The sequence below is a fragment of the Scyliorhinus torazame genome, chromosome 3 (assembly GCF_047496885.1).
Source record: "Scyliorhinus torazame isolate Kashiwa2021f chromosome 3, sScyTor2.1, whole genome shotgun sequence".
Classification (NCBI taxonomy): Eukaryota; Metazoa; Chordata; class Chondrichthyes; order Carcharhiniformes; family Scyliorhinidae; genus Scyliorhinus; species Scyliorhinus torazame.
The window spans coordinates 296,507,838-296,531,448 of NC_092709.1; the positions used below are offsets into that span (position 1 = coordinate 296,507,838).

The 23,611-nt window shown below is 47.9% G+C and overlaps 1 protein-coding gene across 1 annotated transcript in view; it reads left to right on the forward strand.

Annotated features, from left to right (window-relative positions):
• Positions 1–23,611, forward strand: part of acaa2 (acetyl-CoA acyltransferase 2) — an 84,592-nt gene that overhangs the window by 20,941 nt on the left and 40,040 nt on the right. The window contains exons 3-5 of the mRNA XM_072497426.1: positions 958–1,086; positions 10,510–10,626; positions 15,833–15,980. Of these exons, the coding sequence (XP_072353527.1) occupies positions 958–1,086; positions 10,510–10,626; positions 15,833–15,980 (394 nt within the window). The remainder of the gene's footprint in view (positions 1–957; positions 1,087–10,509; positions 10,627–15,832; positions 15,981–23,611) is intronic.

The following is a 23,611-nucleotide window of genomic DNA, read 5'->3' on the forward strand; positions in this document are numbered from 1 at the left end:
CTTCAAAAGTCACCCACAGTTTCACCGGGTACAATACCCCAAACTGATATAGAACCACTTTGGCCCTGTTGAACCTGGTGTGCCTTTTCGCCAGCTCTGCTCCAATGTCCTGATAGATTCGGTCCCTGTTCCCCTCCCATTCACAGTTCTGCTTCTTCCTGGCCCACTGCAGGATCTTCTCCTTCTCCACAAACCTATGGAGCCTCACGATCACCGCCCCTGGCGGCTCCCCCCCCCTCTGCTTCCGCCTTGGGGACCTGTGTGTCCTATCCACCTCCAGCACCCCCTCTGTCTCCAGCTCCGCCAGGATCCTTAAGACAGCACTCATGCCTTCCACACCCTCAGGCCGGCCGACGATGTGCGGGTTCTGCCTTCTGGATCTGTTCTCCTGTTCCTCTACCGTTGCCATTAGTGACTTGCAACGGTCCCCCATGAGCCCCACCTCCGTCTCCACAGCTACTACCTGATCACAATGTTTGGACATCACATTCTCCATCTCGTGGATCTACGACCCCTATGCCTTCAAGGGTGCTACCACTCCATCGATGGCCTTCGACCGATCTTCCTGTATCTCCCTTCGCTGCTGCCGGAACTCCACCTGGGGCTTTCCAAATTTCAACAACCCTTCCCCCTCTGCCATCTTCCCAATTGCTACTGTACCACAGGTCTCCTCCAGTTCCTTGGCCAGGTCTTTAACCTTCTGCCAGGTCTGATAACCAGCAGACATGCCACTCCCGGGGGAACTTCTCCACACCTTCAGCTACACTTCCCTGTCGAAATTCCACCGATTTCAGGTAAAAAGAGCTCCGATCAATACCTTCGAGCCGGAGCTGCCCTACATGCGACTACTCACTCCATGGCCGCCACTGGATTTACAGTCTACCTTTCCAGTATCTTGTTTAAAGGAGTGGTGTTTGACAGTGGGTAAAATAAATATACCTTTGTTCTTTTTTAAAGAGTTCTCCAGATGCTGCTTATATTGCAAGGCATGTTGGATTGCAAATTGGAATTCCTATTCCAGTACCTGCTTTAACTGTGAACAGACTCTGTGGATCTGGTTTCCAATCAATCGTCTCTGGAGCACAGGTACTGAACAAATGCAATACAATCTGCATAGTGGATTAAGCACAATATGCTACATGTGACAATATTACTAGATCTATGTTTTTTATTGGAAGCTTTTGCAAAACTATTACACTATATGACTATATGTATATCTATAAATGTATATCTACCATTACCACCAAGCCAGGGGATCAACTCTGGTTCAATGAGAGTGCAGGACAGCATGCCAGGAACAACATCAGGCATACCGAAAAATGAGGTGTCGACCTGGTAAAGCTACAACACAGGACTACTTGTGTGCCAAACAACATAAACAGCAAGTAATAGAGAGAGCTTTTAAAAAAAATAAATTTAGAGTACCCAATTCATTTTTTTTCCAATTAATAGACAATTTAGCGTGGCCAATCCACCTACCCTGCACATCTTTGGGCTGTGGGGGCGAAACCCATGCAAACATGGGGAGAGTGTGCAAACTCCACACACACACAGTGACCCAGAGCCGGGATCGAACCTGGGACCTCGGCACCGTGAGGCAGCTGTGCTAACCACTCCGCCGTCGTGCTGCCCGCAGTAGTAGACAGCTACGCGATTCCACAACAAACGCATCAGATCTCAGCTCTGTAGACCTGCCACATTCAGCCGTGAATGGTGGTGGACAATTAAACAACTCACTGGAGGAGGAGGCTCCACATATAGCCCTATCCTCAATGATGGAGGAGCCCAGCACATACATGCAAAAGACAAGGCTGAGGCATTCGCAACAGTCTTCAGCCAGAAGTGCAGAGTGGATGATCCATCTCGGTCTCCTCTGGAGGACCCCAGCATCACAGATGTCAGTGTTCAGCCAATGCTATTCACTCCACGTGATATCAAGAAACGTCGGAATCGTATTGGCTGAAAACTGCAAAGGCTACGGGCCTTGACAATATCCCAACAGTAGTACTGGAGACTTGAGCTCCAGAACTTGCTGCATCCCTAGCCAAGCTGTTCCAGTACAGCTACAATACTGGCATCTACTCGGCAATGTGGAAAATTGCTCAGGCGTATCCTGTACACAAGAAACAGGACAAAGCCAACCCAATCAATTGCTGCCCATTAGCCTACTCCCCATCAGCAGCAAAGTGGTGGAAGGAGTCATCAATAGTGCTATCAAGCGGTACTTACTCAGCAATAACCTGCTCATGGATGCACAGTTTGGGTTCCGCCAGGGTCACTCAGCTCCTGACCTCAGAACAGCCTTTGTTCAAATATGGACAAAAGAGCTGAATGTCAAAGGTGAGATGAGAGTGACTGCCCTTGACATCAAGGCAGCATTTGACCGAGTATGGCATCAAGGAGCCCTAGCTAAACTGGAGTCAATGGGAATCGGGGGGAAACTCTCTGCAGTTTGGAGCCATACCTGGCACAAAAGAAGATGGTTGTGGTGGTTGGAGATCAATCATCTCAGCTCCAGGACATCACTGCAGGAGTTCCTCAGGGTCCTAGGCCCAATCATCTTCAGCTGCTTTATCAATGTCCTCCCTTTCAATGTAAGGTCAGAAATGGGGATGTTTGTGGATGACTGCCCAATGTTCAACACCATTCACAACTCCTCAGATATTGGAGCCATCCATGTCCAAATGCAGCAAGACCTGGACAATATGTAGTCTTGGGTTGCCAAGTGACAAGTTACATTCGTGCATCACAAATGCCAGGCAATGACCATCTCCTCCAAGGGAGGATCTAACCACCACCCTTTAACATTCAATGGCATTACCATCGCTGAATCCCCCACAATTAACATCCTGGGGGTTACTATTGACCAGAAACTGAACTGGACTAGGCACATTAATACTGTGGCTCCCAGGGCAGGTCAAAGACTAGGAATCCTACGGTGAGTAACTCACCTCCTGACCCCCACAAAGCCTGTTCACCATCTACAAGGCACCAGTCAGGAGTGTAATGGAATACTCTCCACTTGCCTGGATGAGTGCAACTCCCAACAACACTCCAGTAGCTCGACACCATCCAGGACAAAGCAGCCGCTTGATTGTTCCTCCTTCCAGAAACATTCAATTCCTCCACCACCGACAAACCGTGTGTACCATCTACAAGATGCAATGGAGGAACTCACCAAGGTTCCTTAGACAAGATCTTCCAAACCCATGACACTACCATCTAGAAGGACAAGAGCAGCAGATACCTGGGAACTCCACCACCTGGAGGTTCGCCTCCAGCACCATGGGTGTACCTACACCTCAAGGACTGCAGCGGTTCAAGAAGGCAGCTCACCACCACCTTGTGATGGGCAATAAATTCTGGCCTAACCAACGACGCCCATATCCTATAAATTTTTAAAAAATGTGTTGTTCTTCCATTACTTCTTGTCCTGACTACTTCATTTATTTTTCATGGGGATCTGGCCGTTGCTGGCTAGGCCAGCATTTTTTGCCTTAATTGTCCTTGAGAAGGTGGTGGTGAGCCACCACCTTGACTTGCTGCAGTTTGTGATGTAGGTACATCCAAACTGCTGTCAGGAAAGGAGTTCCAGATTTGATTTTTGACCCAGCAATATTGAAGTAATGGCGACTATGATTCCAAGTCAGGATGGTGAGTATCTGGGAGGGGAACTTAGAGGTGGTGGTGTTCTCATACATCTGGCTCGTGTCATCCTAGGTAATAAGAGGTTGCAGGTTTGGAAGGTACTGTTGAAGGAGGTTTTGTGAGTTGCTGATGTGCATCTTGTAGATGGTACACACTGCTGCCACTGTGTGTCAGTAGTGGAGGGTGTGAATGTTGAAGGTGGTGGACAGGGTGCCGATCAAGTGAGCTGTTTTGTCCTGGATGGTGTCGAGCTTCTTGAGGGTGTTGGAGCTGCACTCATCCAGGCTAGTGGGAAGCTTCCCATCATACCCCTGACTGGTGCCCTGTAGATGATGAACAGGCTATCGAGCACCAAGAAGTGAGTTAACTTGTTGCAGAATCGCAGTCTCTGGCATTCTCTTATAGCCACAGTATTTATATGACGAGTCCACTTCAGTTTCTGGTCAGTGATAAGTCCTCAGAATGTTTATAGTGGAGGATTCAGCAATGGTCATGCTATTGAATATCATGGGAGGTGGTAGATTTTCTCTTGTTGGCTATTGCCTGACACTTGTGTGGCATGAATGTTACTTGCCACCTGAAGCTAAGTCTGAATATTGTCCATGTCTTGCTGCATATGGACTCCGACTGCTTCAGTATTTGAGGAATCGTGAATGGTGCTTAACATTGTGCAATCATCAGTGACCATTTCCATTTTGGTCCTTGTATTGGAAGGAAGGTCATAAATGAAGCAGTGGAAGATTGTTGGGCCTAGGACACTACCCCTGAGGAACTCCTACAGCAATGTCCTTGGACTGCGAATGCTGACCAACAACCCCAACCATCTTCCTTTGCGTTAGATCAGTCAGGGGAGGCGGTGGCATAGTGGCATTGTCACTTGTCACTAGACTAGCAAACCAGAGAGACCCAGGGCAATGCTCTAAGGATCTGGGTTCAAATCCCAACCAGAGAAATTTGAATTCACTAAAAAGTCTGGAATTAAAAGTCTAGATGACCGTGAAACCATTGTCGATTGTTGTCACCCACCTGGTTCACTAATGTCCTTTATATCTGTTGTCCTTTCCTGGTCTGGCCTGCATGTGACACATGAGCCATAGCAATGTGGTTGATTCTTAAATGCCCTTGGGGATGGGCAATAAATGCTGACCCAGCCAGCGACGCCCACGTCTAATGAATGGGGGAAAAAAATTGAATGGCCTACTTCTGTTTCTACGTCTTAGGATCTTGTATGAATCAAACAAATGAAGAGTTTCCCCCCTGATTCCCATTGATTCCAGTTTTGCTCGGGCTCCTTGCAGCCCCACTATCAGATGATGCCATGATGTCAAGAACAGTCACTTTCACCTCCCCTATTGGGTTCAATTCTTTTGGATTAAGGCTGTAATGAGGTCAGTAGCTGAGTGGCCTTGGTGGAACCCAAACTGAGCGTCAGTGAGCAGGTTATTTCTGAGAAGTTCCACTTTATAGTACTATCAATGAATCCCTTCCCTCGTGGTAATTGGCTGGATTGGATTTGTCCTGCTTTTTGTGTACTAGACAGACCTGGGCAACTTCCACATTGCTGGGTAGATACCAGTGTTGTAGATGTACTGGAATAGCTTGGCTAGGGGCACGGCTAATTAGAGTGTACAAGTCTTCAGTACTATTGCTGGACAGTTGTCAGCACCTATAACCTTTTGTAATGTGCAGTGCCTTCAGTCATTTATCTTGATAACATGTGGAGTAAATCACATTGGCTTTTTGTGGACAGGGCATGCCATGGCAATTTTCCACATTCCTTGGCAGATGCCAGTGTTGTAGCTGTACTGAAACAACTTGGCTAGGGGGCATGGCTAGTTCTGGAGCACAAGTCTTCAGTTGTATTGCCAGAACGTCGTCTGTGTGCATAGCCTTCAGCTTTCTTGATATCATGGAGTGAATTAAATAGGCTGAAGACTAGTATCTGATGCTGGGGACTTCGAGAGGAAGGCCTGATGGTATAAAATGTGACCACTACAGCTCACTGTCCGTTCCCGTGAGAATCCTCTGATTTTTCTTCTAAAGTTGCCAGTAATGCAGTGCCCTTTGTTTGGTTAGCCACCACCTTTGCACTACTGCAACTGAGACGGTGAACTCAACAAATGGTTTGGTCCCCCTCTACTCAATTACTAATCCGCAGTGCATTAGTGCGGAACTCCTCCGAGGTGTTCTCCCTGGAGTCAGGAGAGGGGGCTGCCCGGGATGGGCCTGTGCCGTTGGCTGCTGGACCTGCCGGAGAATGGACATGTGTTCAGTGGGAGGGATGGGTCAGTCATTAAGGCAATCGCTACTAACATTTGACAGGTCCTCCAGGTGGAGCCTGGTGGTCCCTCATCTCTGCGGTGTCTCCCAGCCTCCGCGTTGGTGACTGCCCTGTCCTCGGCCACACCAGTCACCTCTAGGGCCCGCTCAAAGGAGGTGAGGATTTTCCAGTCCGGCACTCCACTGCCAGTCTGGGCCCCATCCCACCGATTATGGGAGAGCTTTTCCTGAGAGGACACAGAAAGGGCATTGCTAGCCACATGGCGTGGTTCACAGTTGTGCGGGGGGTGGGGGGTGAAGGGAGGGTTGAAGGGATGGGTGGAAGGAGTTCTGAAGGGGGAGGGGGTGGAGGGATGGGGTGGGGGGTGTGAAGGGAGGGTTGAGGTGGAGGGAGGGTTGAAGGGGTGGGGGGATGGAGGAAGGGTTGGGGGTCACCTGGGGGATGCTCCCTTGTGGGGTTGGGGGTTTCGACATTGGTGTCTACTCACTCATGCTGCCCGGTGTAGATCGTTGACCTCCTTCTGGCACTGGAGACCAGTCCTCCTGGTCATACTGCCTGAGCTGACTGCTGCCGCCACCTCGTCCCAGGCAGCACTGGCTGCCTCGTGGCTCACCCTCCGGGACCCTTGGGGGAACAAGAATCCCTCCTGGCCTCCACCGCATCCAGGAGCCTCCCCAGGTCAGCGTCCCCAAATCTTGGGGCCGGTCTCCTCGGCGCTATTGTTGCGAGCTGGCTGGGGTTGGCTGAGCAGATGCAGCTTAAGTTCTGCTCAACCTTTGTTAGCGGGGGGCTGGCGAGCGAGGTCCCGGCGAATTAGCTGGCGAGCCGATATATGGGGCGAGAAGCCCGTGAGGCCTCGCTGAGTGGACCAATTTAACATGGAATAGTGTTGCCGGCCTCACTGGGCCGAGCATCAGGAAACTTGCGGCAATTCCAGCTCGCTACAGCAGTTGGAAATTTTTCCGGAGGACCGCGCCCATCCAGTGAGACTGCCTTATCAGGTAAATAGTAGATAACAACAGTCCTCACTGGTAGCATGGTGAGCAGAAGATCTTGGTAGCAGCATGGATACATACCGTACTCCAGTGAATGATGCTTCGAGTAATTGGAGGTTCAGCTTGTTTCTTTGCAATCAATCATGGCAAATATGGAACCCCCAGCTCAGCCACTAGATGGCACTCTCGAGAAGCAGTTGTCCAGCTGTAGAATTTCCTCCGTAGTTCTGTGCCTTCAGTGTGATGTGAGGAGCTAACCAGAAACTGCAATCTGTCAGTCATTTTCTGGTGTCCTAGATGTTCAAATATTGTGCTTTGAAAGATAAACTCAAAATCAAATGCTTAATTCAGAATCTCATGTGGAACTTTGAAAACATGTATATATGCTGTAAGACCATAAAAGGACCATATGTCAAAGGAGCACAGTTAGGCCACTCGGCCCATCGAGTCTGCTCCACCATTCAATCATGGCTGATATTTTTCTCATCCCCATTCTCCTGCCTTCTCCCCATAACCCCTGATCCTCTTATTAATGAAGAACCTATCTATCTCTGTCTCAAAGACACTCGGTGATTTGGCCTCCACAACCTTCTGCGGCAAAAGGTTCCACAGATTCACCACCCTCTGGCTGAAGCAATTCCTCCTCATCTCTGTTTTAAAGGATCGTCCCTTTAGTCTGAGATGGTGTCCTCTGCTTCTAGTTTTTCCTACAAGTGGAAACATCCTCTCCACGTCAACTCTATCCAGGCCTCGCAGTATCCTGTAAGTTTCAATAAGATCCCCCCTCATCCTTTTAAACTCCAATGCGTATAGGCCCAGACTCCTCAATCCTTCTCATATGACAAGCTCTTCATTCCAGGGATCATTCTTGTGGACCTCCTCTGGACCCTTTCCAACGCCAGCACATCCTTCCTTCGATACGGGGCTGTGGTTCACTACTCCTCTGGTGTTGAGCAATAAGTCAGCATAGGTTGGAGAGAGTTCTCTTTGCAACCATTATACCTTTCCTCCACATATTGCTTCATAATTGGACTACTTAAATAAACAATAGGGATTGATATTCCAAGCATGAAGAACTGATTAGGAACATATCGTTTCTGAGAAGTTCAACTGTATTTTGCTGTCACTGAAAAAAAAATAATTGAAACAGACATTCCTTGTGTTTTCCAAACCAGGTGTTCTCGCCAGCCTATCAAAGGCATATTTCCATACTTGGAGGTAATCCATAATAATCTGCTGTTGGACTTTTGTCCAATACCTTTCATCATGCCCTAGTCAAAAACAGGCCATTCTCCCTATGAACTAAAATGTGACTATATAAATCATCTAGTATGCCCAGAGTGAACAGTGAACCATTTATGTTGCTGAGGAGCTGACTGAAAATAGTACAAGACACCTTGGGTGAATTCTCTGCACCCTGACGGCCAAAATTGTAGCTGGCGCCGGGGGGGAGAATCCATTTCCGCGCATGGAATCGGGACCGACGCTGGTTCCCTGATTCTCCGGGCCTTGAGAAGTATGCCGCGCCGCATATCCCCTACCTGCGGCCATTGCTGGAGGCCCACCCTGCCATTCTCCACCCCTGACCGGCAGAAGCCCCGACGGCGTGAACCACTCATGGTCCTGCCGGTCGGGATACTAGCGTGGCGGCTGTGGGCTCAGTCCTCGGCCGCCCTGGCCGGGGGCGGGCTGATCGGAGGGCAGGGGGGCCTTCTACGGCACCGGGCTAATTTTGGGCAAGTGGTCCTGGTCGGGCGAGTGGCCGACCGGGGAGTCTATTTACAGGGACCTGTTCTGCGGTCCGAGTCGACGGAGCACGCGCGGCCGCTGCAGGCCGCCGGCGTGCGCACGCGCGACCTCTGACCCGGAAGTGCGGGGGCCATTATCTGCAGCAAAATCTGCGAGCTTCCTGACGGGTCACTGCTAGCTCCCTGCAGGGCTCTGAATATGTGGTCCTTTCACGACAGTTTTTCTGGCGTGAAAGGCCACAGTTTTTACGATGGCGTGGGGACATAGTCCCAAAAACGGAGAAATAGCCCCAGATCTTCTACCATCATCCTTTTTGACATTTTATCTTTTCTGTCTTCCACTATATCATAGACTTCCCTTTGGTTCTTTTGTCCCTCTCCTCCACTTTCCCAGTTTCTGTACTTGCTTGAAACATTTTGCATCGCTAACTTTTTAAAATTCTAATCAAAGGTCAACTGCCTGGTTTAATAAAGGTGAGGGGAATCCGATGATTAAACAAAAGAAGAAGTTTATTTATAATTTACATGAGGCTCAGTTATACCCCACCGGGTCCTCTCTCTGTGTCGGTCCGTTCGTGACGACTGGCTGACGTTTTATACAACATGGTGAGCAGCCCCGAAGTTAGCGGGAGGAGCTCATACACCTCGAGCCACATGGGGAAAACAATCGACCCCGCCCCATGTGTCCTGTGCAGGTTATTACACCTGGAATGTTAACTTTGCTTCTCACTCCACAAGTGCTGCCTAACTTGCTGAGCATTTCTAGTATTTTATGTTTTTATTTTGTATAAATCATTAATAGCCAGATGTAAAAGACTGGCAGCATAGAGAGCAGGAAGTGTAACATCACAGTACTCTGCTGTATTTGGGTTGTTCAACCCAATCGGTCCACAGAAGTGCTTGTGCTCCACCCGAACCTCCTCCCATCATTTTCTGCCTAATCCTTTCTCCCTCATTTGTTTATCTAGCACCCTCTTGTATACATCTAGGCTATCAGCCTGAACTACACCTTGTGGTAGTCCCATGTTCTAACTACTTTCTGTGTAAGCAAATTTCTCCTGAATTCCCTGTTGGTTTTGGCAGTGACTATCTCATATTTATGGCCCCCCAGTTCTGGTCTTACACACAAGTGGAACCTGTTCTTTATTTCTACCCTATCAAAATCTTTCATAATCTTCACAACCTCTTTCAGGGCACCCTTAGTCTAGATAAAATAGCCTGACCCTCTTCAATCTTTCCTGGTCTTCTTGGTTCTGGTATCATTCTGATTTTTAAAAAAAAATTGCACCTCTATAACTTTTTAGCTTTTCATTTCTGTCCCTCAACATGAAGCCTGGTCCTTCACATTCTTTAAGTAGCTTTATAATCTCTGTTTACACAGATTTGTGTATCCCTCTTCTTCGACCCCATTTAGACATAACACTATAATTAAAGTATTAAAACATTTAGAGATTAATGAAACTGAAATAATGACATTTGAACTGCTGCATGTAGTTTTAAGATTTTCTTTTAATTTAAAACGGGTAGTTTTTTTAACCTCCATTCTCGCTGTTGTGTTTTGTCACAATTTTTTGTATGTGTTTCCTTGAGTCATAGGAAATAGGACTTTGGACCAGCATATGCCAGTCAAATACACTGGCCCTTTTAAATAAATACACATTATACTTTTTAAGGGTATATTTTTAAAATATGTTTTGAAATATGCATGTCCCAGAAGTATAATGAGCTAAGTTCTTGGGAATGTATCAACATGCAGTATCATCAATGAATGGATAAATTCATTCAGATTTTGAAATGCTATGTGTGTTTTTAATATAAAATATTCCCTTTGTTGCAGGAAATCTGCCTTAGAGAATCTGAGATTGTATTGTGTGGAGGATCAGAAAGCATGAGTCAGGCTCCATATGCTGTTCGAAATGTACGATTTGGCACAAAGCTTGGGGATGACATCAAGGTAAAATGTCCTTTAAAAAATGTCATTCATGGAAATGAGTGCGTCATTGGCTAGGGAAGCATTTATTACCCAACTCTAATTGTCCTTAAGAAGGTGGTGCACTGCAGTCCATGAGTTGCCTGTGCACTCACAGTGCTGTTAGGAAGGGAGTTGCAGGATTTTGATTCTGTGACCGTGAAGGAACGATGATAAAGTTCCAAGTCGGAATGGGGTGTGTGTGACTGGGCGTGATCGTTCGGCCTTGTCGCGCCCGACTCTGGACGCGACGAGGCCGTTAGATTACATGAGAGGCCAGGGCGGCATGTGACACAGTGGTTAGCACTGCTGCTTCACGGCACCGAGATCCCAGGTTCGATCTCGGCCCTGAGTCACTGTCATTTTTTGAGTTTGCACATTCTCCCCATGTTTTCATGGGTTTTGCCCCCACAACCCAAAGATGTGCAGGGTAGTTGGATTGGCCACCCTAAATTGCCCCTTAATTGGAAAAATAAATTAGGTACTGTAAATTTATTTTCAAAAAAATCTCATGAGAGGCCTCGCGCGAGATTTGCAATGCTTGGGATGCCTTGCGAGATCTCCAGGTGGTCGGGCTCTGGACAGGGTGGTACCCTCGCACTTCCGCTGCCACCTGGGCACCTTGGCACAGCCACCCGGGCACCCTGGCAGTGGCACCCTGGGTGATACTTCCTGGCTGGCAGTGCCAAGGTTCCTGGGTGGCAGGTTGCCCGTGCCAGGGATCAGACCATGGGGTACACTGCCCTAGTGAGGTTTGGGGGGGGGGGGGAATCGAGGGCCCCCCAACAAGTAAGTTGGGGTGTCGGGGAGAGTCCGGAGGCGGTGGTGGGGGGTTGAGAGATCGGGGTGGCAATCAAAAATGATGCCCCGATCTCTTCCTGTACTCAGGAAATGAAGGTAAGTGTGGCCTCCGTGATGCGTTTCCTGCTGAGGCCAGTAAAAAAAGCGCCATTTGATAGCGGGTTTGATACTGCATACGCCCAAAATGGGACCCTGTTTTTCCCCTGTTAAATCGTGCCCTTTGTGTGGGACACACAGGTGGTAGTGTTTCCATACATCTGCTGCCCTTGTCTTTCTAGGTGATAAAGATCGCAGGTTTGAAAGTGCTGTAGAAAGGATGCTTGGTGAATTGTTGCAGTGCATCTTGTAGATGGTACTCACTGCTGCCACTGTGTATCAGTGATGGAGAAACTGAATATTTAAGGCGATGGACAAGGTGCTGAACCAGTGGGCTGCTTTGTCCTGGGTGGTGTCGAACTGCGAGTGTTGCTGGAGCTGCCCTCACCCAGGCAAGTGGAGAGTATCCCATCACACTCCTGACTTATGCATTGTAGATGGTGGACAGACTTTGGGAAGTCAGAAGGCGAGTTACTTGCACAATTCCCGGCCTCTAATCTCTTCTTCTGGCCACAGTATTTATATGGCTTGTTCAGTTAAATTTCTGGTCAGCAGTAACCTCCAGGATGTTCATGGTGTGAGATGGAAATACCGTTCAATGTCCAGGGGAGAAGGTTATATTCTCTCTTGTTGGAAATGGTTATTCCTCAGCATTTGTGTAGCATGACTGTTACTTGCCACATAGCTGCCTGAGTCTGAATGTTGTCCAAATTTCGCTGCATGTGGACACGGAATACTTCAGTGTCTGAGGAATTGTGAATGGTGCTGAACACAATACAATCATCAGCGAACATCTCTACTTATGACATAGTGAGGGGAAAGTCATTGAAGAAGGTGAAAATGTTTAGGCCTGGAACATTATACTGAGGAACATTAAGGGTAAGGGTTGGTTAATTTAATTGTTCACCGCTATTCATGACTTGATGTGGCAGGACTACAGAGCTTTAATCTAATCCATTGGTTGTGGAATCGATTGTTGGCTGTTTCATGCTGCTTCTGCTGTTTAACATGTAATTCTGTTGTAGCTTCTACTTTTGCATCCAAGAATTACAATTGTTACGGTGCAGTGGGAGGCCATTTGAGCAGCTGACCTAGTACCATTCTCCTTTCTCTCCGCACCCCCCTCCCATAACCCTGTAACCCTGCACATTCCTTCGATTCAAATTACAGTCTAATTCCCGATTAAATACTTCAATTGAACCTGCCTCTACCTCTCTCTCGGACAGAGCATTCCAGACCTCAACTGCCCGTTGTGTGAGAAGGTTTTTTCTCAAGCTATTGCTTCTTTTATTTAAATCTGTGCCCTCTTGTTCTTGATACCTTGCATGAGTGGAAACATCTGCTCTGTCTAGACCTCTCATGATTTTGAATATCTTTATCAAATCTGCTCTTACAATCCTAACTTCTTGACCCTTCTGCTAAGAGGAAAAGTTCCTTCCTAACCACCCTGTCTATGCCCCTCAGAATTTTATATACCTCAATCAGGTCCCCCCTCAGCTTTCTCTGGTCTAAGGGTAACAACCTCAGCCTATCCAGTCTCTCTTGATAGCTGAAACACTCCAGCCCAGGCAACATCCTGGTGAATGTTCTCTGCACTCTCTCTAGTGCAATCATTTCCTTCCTTTAGTGTGACGACCAGAACTGTACACAGTACTCCAGCTGCGGCCTAACCAGCACTTTATACATCTCCATCATAACCTCCCTGCTTTTCTATTCTGTACTTCGGTTAATAAAGGCAAGTATCCCATACGCCTTCTTAACCATCTTATCTACCTGTCCTGCCGTCTTCAGGGACCTGAACACCACGGTCTCCCAGATCCTCTACTTCCTAGCGAACTGCCATTTATTGTACATTCCCTTACCTTGTTAGTCCTCCCAAAATGCATTACCTCACACACTTGTCTTCACAAGAACTTTGTGGTGGCCGCTCCTACCAATGCTATCATGGATAGATTTATCTGTGACAGGTAGATTGGTGAGGACGAGGTCAAATAGTTTATTTCACCACCTGCCGCCTGGCAGATATATCCTTCAGGGTTCAGCCAGATGGGTCAGCAGTGGTGCTACCATGCCACCCTTTCTGTGCCCTTGCAACCCTCACTGCTCCAACTTGGAGGAGTACTGATTTACCAGCTGAGGGAGGGTGACAACTTGTTATCAACAGGAGAATTTCTTGCCCTTAGTTTCTGCAGTTAATGTTGAAGACTCCGACGGCCACCCCCTCCTGACTGTTTATCATTGTGCCACCACCTCTGGTGGGTCTCTCTGCAAACTCTGAGATGGCGATGCAGAATTGCCAACTTTTTAATTTTTACAATTGAGTGGCTTGCTAAACTATCATAAGAACATAAGAACTAGGAGCAGGAGTAGGCCATCTGGCCCCTCGAGCCTGCTCCACCATTCAATGAGATCATGGCTGATCTTTTGTGGACTCAGCTCCACTTTCCGGCCCGCACACCATAACCCTTAATCCCTTTATTCTTCAAAAAAATATCTATCTTTATCTTAAAAACATTTAATGAAGGAGCCTCTACTGCTTCACTGGGCAAGGAATTCCATAGATTCACAACCCTTGGGGTGAAGAAGTTTCTCCGAAACTCAGTCCTAAATCTACTTCCCCTTATTTTGAGGCTATGCCCCCTAGTTCTGCTTTCACCCGCCAGTGGAAACAACCTGCCCGCATCTATCCTATCTATTCCCTTCATAATCTTATGTGTTTCTATAAGATCCCCCCTCATCCTTCTAAATTCCAACGAGTACAGTCCCAGTCTACTCAACCTCTCCTCGTAATCCAACCCCTTCAGCTCTGGGATTAACCTAGTGAATCTCCTCTGCACACCCTCCAGTGCCAGTACATCCTTTCTCAAGTAAGGAGACCAAAACTGAACACAATACTCCAGGTGTGGCCTCACTAACACCTTATACAATTGCAGAAGAACCTCCCTACTCTTAAACTCCATCCCTCTAGCAATGAAGGACAACATTCCATTTGCCTTCTTAATCACCTGTTGCACCTGTAAACCACCTTTTTGCGACTCATGCACGAGCACTATCAGAAGGAACTTAAGGGTCAATCCATACTGATTTGATTCTGTGCTTGCGTGTAAGCCAGCCTAGGTGTAAGGATGGCAGATTTCCTTCCCTGAAGGACATTAGTGAACCAATTAGCGTTTTATAACAGTCTGTTAGTTTCAATGATCATCATTGCATTGGTGAGCCTTTAATTCCAAATTATTGGAATAATTCTCCCAGTTGCCATGCTGGAAGTTGAACTCCTGTCTCTGGAGTATTAGTCCAGACTTCTGGATGAGTAGTCCAGTCATATTACCATTATGTTACCATTTCCATGCTTTGGACACTAACGGTGACTAGACAAATGATCAATTGTTCAAACATTTCCTGGTGCAAAGCGCAAGTCTGGCTGAAGTCATGAAACATACTAACCCATGACCATGGTGCAATATGTTACAGCATCGATGAGCAGTGCTATGGAGGACTAGGACAAATTGAGCGCAGGCATAAAACTTAAGGATTACATTTTTAAATTCATGAGACTAGAAGAAACTGCCTTTCTTCCAGAGTAACGGTAAAGTCGCCATAGTCCCAGATGACCATATGCTCCTATGGTCCTTTTGAGGGGGAGAGCTGACTGGGGGTGATTTAACCTGAGGATGACCACACCTCAGGTGAGGGGCAAGGTTGAGAAGGCGGAGCCTTGCTCTACATGACAAAGCAGCTGTCCAGCCAACTGAGCTAAACCGGCTCCCTCCTGCAGGGGAGTGAAATATGTAAGAACATTCAATAAAAGTAAGGTAGAATTGTAAGGAATTCTGTCCGTTTTATCTGAAAATTTGCAGTGATAGCAACATGTTTCTGTTCTTGATGTTGCCTGTGCTATTTATTTCCTGTTGAGTGGGTTGGGCCTTCTCTGCTGGAGTATTTGTAATAATTCAGCATCAAGGGGTACGGAGAGGACGTGCGAGTGTGGTGTTTAGGTGGCGGATGAACCATGATCATATTGAATGGCCGACTCTTCCTATCTTCTATGCTTGTATGGAATCTAAAGTGCTCCCATGATGGTGTTAAGTAGGGCATTAGATTTTGACCACCAATGATAACGGTATTATTGTTGGGGAAAGGTACTGTGTTTTCTGGCTGCTGACACTGGATTTATATGACCGGGAAATGAAACTGACAGTGTTTTAACTCCACCTCCGTAAACTTGCAGAAAGCTTTCTAAATTTAAAAATTAAACTATTTTTTGTTAATGGTTATGACACAAATTTCTGTACAGATGGAAGACACCTTATGGGCAGGACTGACTGACCTCCACATTAAAACTCCTATGGGTCTTACAGCAGAAAACCTTGCTCACCAATATGAAATAAGCAGGGAGGAATGTGACGCATATGCATTGAAGAGTCAGAAGAGATGGAAAACTGGTGAGTGCTCAGTGCTGCTGTGTCATGTGGAAAAAAACTGCATGTGAGCACACTTTTTTGTTTTAAAATGAATTGTAGGAAGGATTATTAGATTAGGTAGAAATAAAAAGGTAGCCACAAATACTAAATATATAACACTAAAACAAAGAATGCAGAAATGCATCACAAAGACGATTGACTTTTAACCTTAGAATCATAAAAATTCATAGGATAATGTAGCTGGTCTGATTATTAAGTTTGCGGATGCCACAAGGTTGGTGGAGCGGCAGATAGTGTTGAGGCCTGTCAGAGGATACAGCAGGACATAGATAGTGCAAGGTGGCACGGCAGTACAGTGGTTAGTGCTGTTGCTTCACAGCTCCAGGGTTGCAGGTTCTATTCCCGGCTTGGGACATTGTCTGTGCGGAGTCTGCACGTTCTACCCGTGTCTGCATGGGCTTCCTCCGGGTGCTCCCGTTTCCTTCCACAGTCCAAGGATGTGCAGGTTAGGTGGATTGGCCATGCTAAATTGCCCTTAGTGTCCAAACAAAAAGGTTAGATGGGGTTACGGGGTTAAGTAGGGTGCTCTTTCTGAGGACCAGTGCAAACTTGATGGGTCGAATGGCCACCTTCTGCACTGTAAATTCTATGAGGGTGAAGACTTGGGCAGAGAAATGGCAAATGGAATTTAATCTGGACAAATGTGAGGTAATGCATTTTAGTACTTCCCAATTTATCTCTACAAACTTGCCCATGTGATATCAATAACTCTTCCGGGTCAGTTTGTTTTTCCTCTGGAAGGTAACTTAACAATTCATCCCAATTTTTAAGAACATCCTCATTTTCCAATTTAATTTGAGGTATGTCAAATTCACAGTCATCTGGATTTGGTTTGTCACTTTGAGATAGAATCATTAAAACCTCCTTTTTCTCTCCTTCCCTTTCAAAGTACCTTTTAAGCATGTTCACGTGACACACTCAGTGAGTCTGCCTTCATCTGGTGTTTTTACCACATAATTCACCTCACTTAATTGCCTTTCAATCTGATACGGTCCACAAAACCTAGCTTTTAAAGGCTCCCCTACCACTGGTAACAACACTAAAACTTTATCCCCATTGGCAAAACTACGAACTTTGGATTTCTTGTCCGCTACCCATTTCATCACATTTTGTGCCACTTTCAAATGTTGTCCAGCCAATTCACCTGCTCTATTTAATCGTTCCCTAAAATTTGACATGTAATCCAATAGTGTAATTTCCGATTTCTCACCCACCAATTTTTCCTTAATCAATTTAAATGGTCGTCTTACCTCCTGACCAAAAATTAGTTCAAAAGGACTAAATTTGGTAGACTCATTAGGTGCATCCCTAATTGCAAACAGTACGAATGGGATTCCTTTATCCCAATCCTCTGGATAATCTTGAGAATACGCCCTCAACATTGTCTTTAATGTCTGATGCCACCTTTCTAACGCTCCCTGCGATTCTGGATGGTACGCAGTTGATTTAAATTGTTTTCTTCCTAAGCTATCCATAACTTCTTTGAATAACTTTGAAGTAAAATTCGTTCCTTGATCCGATTGAATTTATGTGGGTAGTCCATATCTAGTAAAGAATTTAAGTAACTCCTCACAATCCTTTTAGCTGTAATATTGCGTACTGGAATGGCCTCTGGAAACCTAGTAGACACATCCATTATAGTCAAAAGATATTGATTCCCACTTTTTGTTTTAGGAAGCGGTCCTACACAAATCGATTAGGACCCTTATAAAAGGTTCCTCAAATGCTGGGATGGGTATTAAGGGTGCTGGTTTTATCACTGCTTGAGGTTTCCCTATCACTTGACATGTGTGATATGATTGACAAAATTTAACTACATCTTTTATGTAGTCCAGGCCAATAAAAATGTTTCTGGATGGCTTCCGGGTGCGGCGATGACCAGCTGAGTCGCACGTTTCGGCAGCTCCCGGTGGAATGGACTTTTGGGCTCTTAATAAGAGCCCCAACGGCAATTTTAACGGCTAAAAGTACTGTGCGGTGAACCAGAAGGGAATCCCCCCTGGATACGGATGAAAAAAGGAGAGGAAGGTAGCCGGAATGCGATGGATCCTTTAGAGCAGCGGCAAGGAAGGCAAGCAAAAACCAAGATGGCGTCGGAAGGTGGCAGTTTAATATGGGGCCCTGAACAACACGAGTTTTTGAAACGCTGCGTGGAAGAACTCAAAAAGGAAATGAAGAAGGAGCTGTTGGCCCCGATATTACAGGCGATCGAAGGGCGAAAGGAGGAGCAAAAGACCCAGGAGCGGGAGCTTCGGGTCGTGAAGGCAAAGGCTGCCGAGAATGAGGACGACATACAGGGCCTGGTGGTGAAGACGGAGATGCACGAGGCACACCATAAACGATGTGTGGAAAGGCTGGAGGCGCTGGAGAACAACGCGAGGAGGAACAACCTAAGGATTCTTGGTCTTCCTGAAGGTGCGGAGGGAGCGGACGTCGGGGCATATGTGAGCACGATGCTGCACTCGTTAATGGGAGCGGAGGCCCCGGCGGGTCCGCTGGAGGTGGAGGGAGCATACCGAGTGATGGCGCGAGGACCAAGAGCAGGAGAAATTCCTAGAGCCATAGTGGTGAGATTCCTCCGTTTTAAGGATAGAGAGATGGTCCTTAGATGGGCAAAGAAAACTCGGAGCAGTAAGTGGGAGAACGCGGTGATCCGCGTATACCAAGACTGGAGTGCGGAGGTGGCGAGAAGGAGGGCGAGCTTTAATCGGGCCAAGGCGGTGCTTCACAAAAAGAAGATAAAATTCGGAATGCTGCAACCGGCAAGACTGTGGGTCACATATCAAGGGAGGCACCACTACTTTGAGACGGCGGATGAGGCGTGGACTTTTATCGTGGAAGAAAAATTGGAATGAGCGGGTTATTAAAAAAAGAACGTTTGAAACAAAGTGGCGGGGCGAGTATGGGGGGTGAAGAGGGGGGTAAAAAGGGGGGAAAGAGGAGTTTTATGTTATTAATCCTGCGATGTGGTAACTTTTCTTTCTTCCACAGGAGGTGCTGGGGGGAGGAAAGGAGGTGGAGGAGATGGGGCGTTGGCCATTGGGGGCGGGGCCAAGGGGGAAGCGCGGGCTCGGTTCCCGCGCTATGATAATCATGGCGGGAATAGGGAAGCAGGAAGGAGGGGGCGTCGCACGGTGCGAGCCGAGGTCACGGGGGGAAGCCGAGGTCGGCCAGAGTTTGCTGACTTCTGGGAGCAACATGGGGGGTGTAACTACGCTAGTGGGGGATCTAGCGAGGGGGGTGGGAGGGGGGAATTATTGGGCTGCTGCTGCTGGGGAGAGGGGGGAGCTGGCATGGGGTGGGATGGGCGGGGGGGCACCGCCTGGGGGGGGACACAGCTGCGTGGGAACCGGGTGAGGAGCTGGAAAAAGGGGATGGCTCATCAACAAGGGGGGGGGGGAAGTAAAAAGCCCCCCAACCTGGCTGATCACGTGGAACGTGAGATGGCTGAACGGGCCGATAAAGAGGACACGGGTACTCGCACACCTTAAGAAACTTAAGGCAGACGTGGTTATGTTACAGGAAACGCACTTGAAACTGATAGACCAGGTGAGACTACGCAAAGGTTGGGTGGGGCAGGTGTTCCATTCGGGGCTAGATGCAAAAAACAGGGGGGTGGCTATATTAGTGGGGAAGCGGGTAATGTTTGAGGCAAAGACTATAGTGGCGGATAGCGGGGGCAGATACGTGATGGTGAGTGGCAAACTACAGGGGGAGACGGTGGTTTTGGTAAACGTATATGCCCCGAACTGGGATGATGCCAATTTTATGAGGCTTATGCTAGGACGCATCCCGGACCTAGAGGTGGGAAAGTTGGTAATGGGGGGAGATTTCAATACAGTGTTGGAACCAGGGCTGGACAGGTCGAGGTCCAGGACTGGAAGGAGGCCGGCAACAGCCAAGGTGCTTAAAGATTTTATGGAGCAGATGGGAGGAGTAGACCCGTGGAGATTTAGCAGACCTAGGAGTAAGGAGTTTTCGTTTTTCTCCTATGTCCACAAAGTCTATTCGTGAATAGACTTTTTTGTTTTGGGAAGGGCGTTGATCCCGAAGGTGAGGGGAATGGAGTATACGGCTATAGCCATTTCGGATCACGCTCCACATTGGGTGGACTTGGAGATAGGGGAGGAAACAGAAGGGCGCCCACCCTGGAGAATGGACATGGGACTAATGGCAGATGAGGGGGTGTGTCTAAGGGTGAGGGGGTGCATTGAAAAGTACTTGGAACTCAATGATAATGGGGAGGTCCAGGTGGGAGTGGTCTGGGAGGCATTGAAGGCGGTGGTTAGAGGGGAGCTGATATCAATAAGGGCACATAAAGGAAAGCAGGAGAGTAGGGAACGGGAGCGGTTGCTGCAAGAACTTCTGAGGGTGGTCAGGCAATATGCGGAGGCACCGGAGGAGGGACTGTACAGGGAAAGGCAAAGGCTACACGTAGAATTTGACGTGCTGACAACGGGTACTGCAGAGGCACAGTGGAGGAAGGCACAGGGTGTACAGTACGAATATGGGGAGAAGGCGAGCAGGTTGCTGGCCCACCAATTGAGGAAAAGGGGAGCAGCGAGGGAAATAGGGGGAGTGAGGGATGAGGAAGGAGAGATGGAGCGGGGAGTGGAGAGAGTGAATGGAGTGTTCAAGGCATTTTATAAAAAATTATACGAAGCTCAGCCCCCGTAGGGGAAGGAGAGAATGATGGGCTTTCTGGACCGGCTGGAATTTCCCAAGGTGGAGGAGCAGGAAAGGGTGGGACTGGGAGCACAGATTGAAATAGAGGAAGTAGTGAAAGGAATTAGGAGCATGCAGGCGGGGAAGGCTCCGGGACCGGATGGATTCCCAGTTGAATTTTACAGGAAATATATGGACTTGCTCGCCCCGCTACTGATGAGGACCTTTAATGAGGCAAAGTAAAGGGGACAGCTGCCCCCGACTATGTCAGAGGCAACGATATCGCTTCTCCTAAAGAAGCTGCAATGCGGGTCCTATAGACCTATTTCCCTCCTAAATGTAGACGCTAAGATTCTGGCCAAGGTAATGGCAATGAGGATAGAGGATTGTGTCCCGAGGGTGGTCCATGAGGACCAAACTGGGTTTGTGAAGGGGAGACAGCTGAATACGTATATACGGAGGCTGCTAGGGGTAATGATGATGCCCCCACCAGAGGGGGAAGCGGAGATAGTGGTGGCGATGGATGCCGAGAAAGCATTTGATAGAGTGGAGTGGGATTATCTGTGGGAGGTGCTGAGGAGATTTGGTTTTGGAGATGAGTATGTTGGATGGGTGCAGCTGTTGTATAGGGCCCCAGTGGCGAGTGTGGTCACGAATGGACGGGGATCTGCATACTTTCGGCTCCATAGAGGGACAAGGCAGGGATGCCCTATGTCCCCATTATTGTTTGCACTGGCGATTGAGCCCCTGGCAATAGCATTGAGGGGTTCCAAGAAGTGGAGGGGAGTACTTAGAGGAGGAGAAGAACACCGGGTATCTCTATATGCGGATGATTTGTTGCTATATGTAGCGGACCCGGCGGAGGGGATGCCAGAGATAATGCGGACACTTCGGGAGTTTGGAGAATTCTCAGGATATAAACTGAACATGGGGAAAAGTGAGTTGTTTGTGGTGCATCCAGGGGAGCAGAGCAGAGAAATAGAGGACTTTCCGCTGAGGAAGGTAACAAGGGACTTTTGTTACTTGGGGATCCAGATAGCCAAGAATTGGGGTACATTGCATAGGTTAAATTTAACGCGATTGGTGGAACAAATGGAGGAGGACTTCAAGAGATGGGACATGGTATCCCTGTCACTGGCAGGGAGGGTGCAGGCGGTTAAAATGGTAGTCCTCCCGAGATTCCTCTTTGTGTTTCAGTGCCTCCCGGTGGTGATCACGAAGGCTTTTTTCAAAAGGATCGAAAAGAGTATCATGAGTTGTGTGTGGGCCGGGCAGACCCCGAGAGTGAGGAAGGGATTCTTACAGCATAGTAGGGATAGCGGGGGGGCTGGCATTACCGAGCCTAAGTGAGTACTACTGGGCCGCCAATATCTCAATGGTGAGTAAGTGGATGGGAGAATGGGAGGGAGCGGCGTGGAAGAGATTGGAGAGGGCGTCCTGTAGGGGGACTAGCCTACAAGCTATGGTGACGGCCCCATTGCCGTTCTCACCGAAGAAATACACCACAAGCCCGGTGGTGGTGGCGACTTTGAAAATTTGGGGACAGTGGAGACGGTATAGGGGAAAGACTGGAGCCTTGGTGGGGTCCCCGATAAGAAATAACCATAGGTTTGCCCCGGGGAGAATGGATGGGGGATTTGGAATATGGCAAAGAGCAGGAGTAACGCAACTGAAAGATCTGTTTGTGGATGGGAAGTTCGCAAGTCTGGGAGCGCTGACCGAGAAATATGGGTTGCCCCAAGGGAATGCATTCCGGTATATGCAACTGAGGGCTTTTGCGAGGCAACAGGTGAGGGAATTCCCTCAGCTCCCGACGCATGAGGTGCAGGACAGAGTGATCTCAAAGACATGGGTGGGGGACGGTAAGGTGTCAGATATATATAGGGAAATGAGGGACGAGGGGGAGATTATGGTAGATGAGCTGAAAGGGAAATGGGAAGAAGAGCTGGGGGAGGAGATTGAGGAGGGGCTGTGGGCGGATGCCCTAAGTAGGGTAAACTCATCGCCCTCGTGTGCCAGGCTAAGCCTGATTCAATTTAAGGTGTTACACAGGGCGCATATGACTGGAGCACGGCTCAGTAAATTTTTTGGGGTAGAGGATAGGTGTGCGAGATGCTCGAGAAGCCCAGCGAATCACACCCACATGTTCTGGTCATGTCCGGCACTACAGGGGTTCTGGATGGGGGTGACAAAGGTGCTTTCGAAAGTAGTGGGGGTCCAGGTCGAACCAAGCTGGGGGTTGGCTATATTTGGGGTTGCACAAGAGCCGGGAGTACAGGAGGCGAGAGAGGCCGATGTTTTGGCCTTTGCGTCCCTAGTAGCCCGGCGCAGGATACTGTTGATGTGGAAGGAAGCCAAGCCCCCGGGGGTGGAGACCTGGATAAATGACATGGCAGGGTTTATAAAGCTGGAACGGATTAAGTTCGTCCTAAGGGGATCGGCTCAAGGGTTCACCAGGCGGTGGCAACCGTTCGTCGAATACCTCACAGAAAGATAGAGGGAATGGAAAAGAAGAAGGTAGCAGCAGCAGCCCGGGGGGGTGGGGGGGGGAGGAACCAGAAGGACTCTCAGGGTTGTTAATATATATGTATAATATGTATAGGTCGTTGCTATAAATAATTGTATATTGGACTGTTAAATCATATTTTTGGAGAGTGTTTATCTGAGACAAGGCAGTTGCCATTTAGTTTTAGTTTTAGTTTTTGTTATATATTATTTATTCTTTGTTTATAAAACAGGTCATTGTTATTTATACTGTTATATTATTGTGTAAAGGGTACACAATGTACTGTGATGGTTGACCAAAGATTTTCAATAAAATATTAAAAAAAAAAAATGTTTCTGGATTTTAGCTTGGGTTTTCCTTATTCCTAAATGACCTCCCACTGGTACCTCGTGTGCAACTCGCAACACAATACTACTTGATG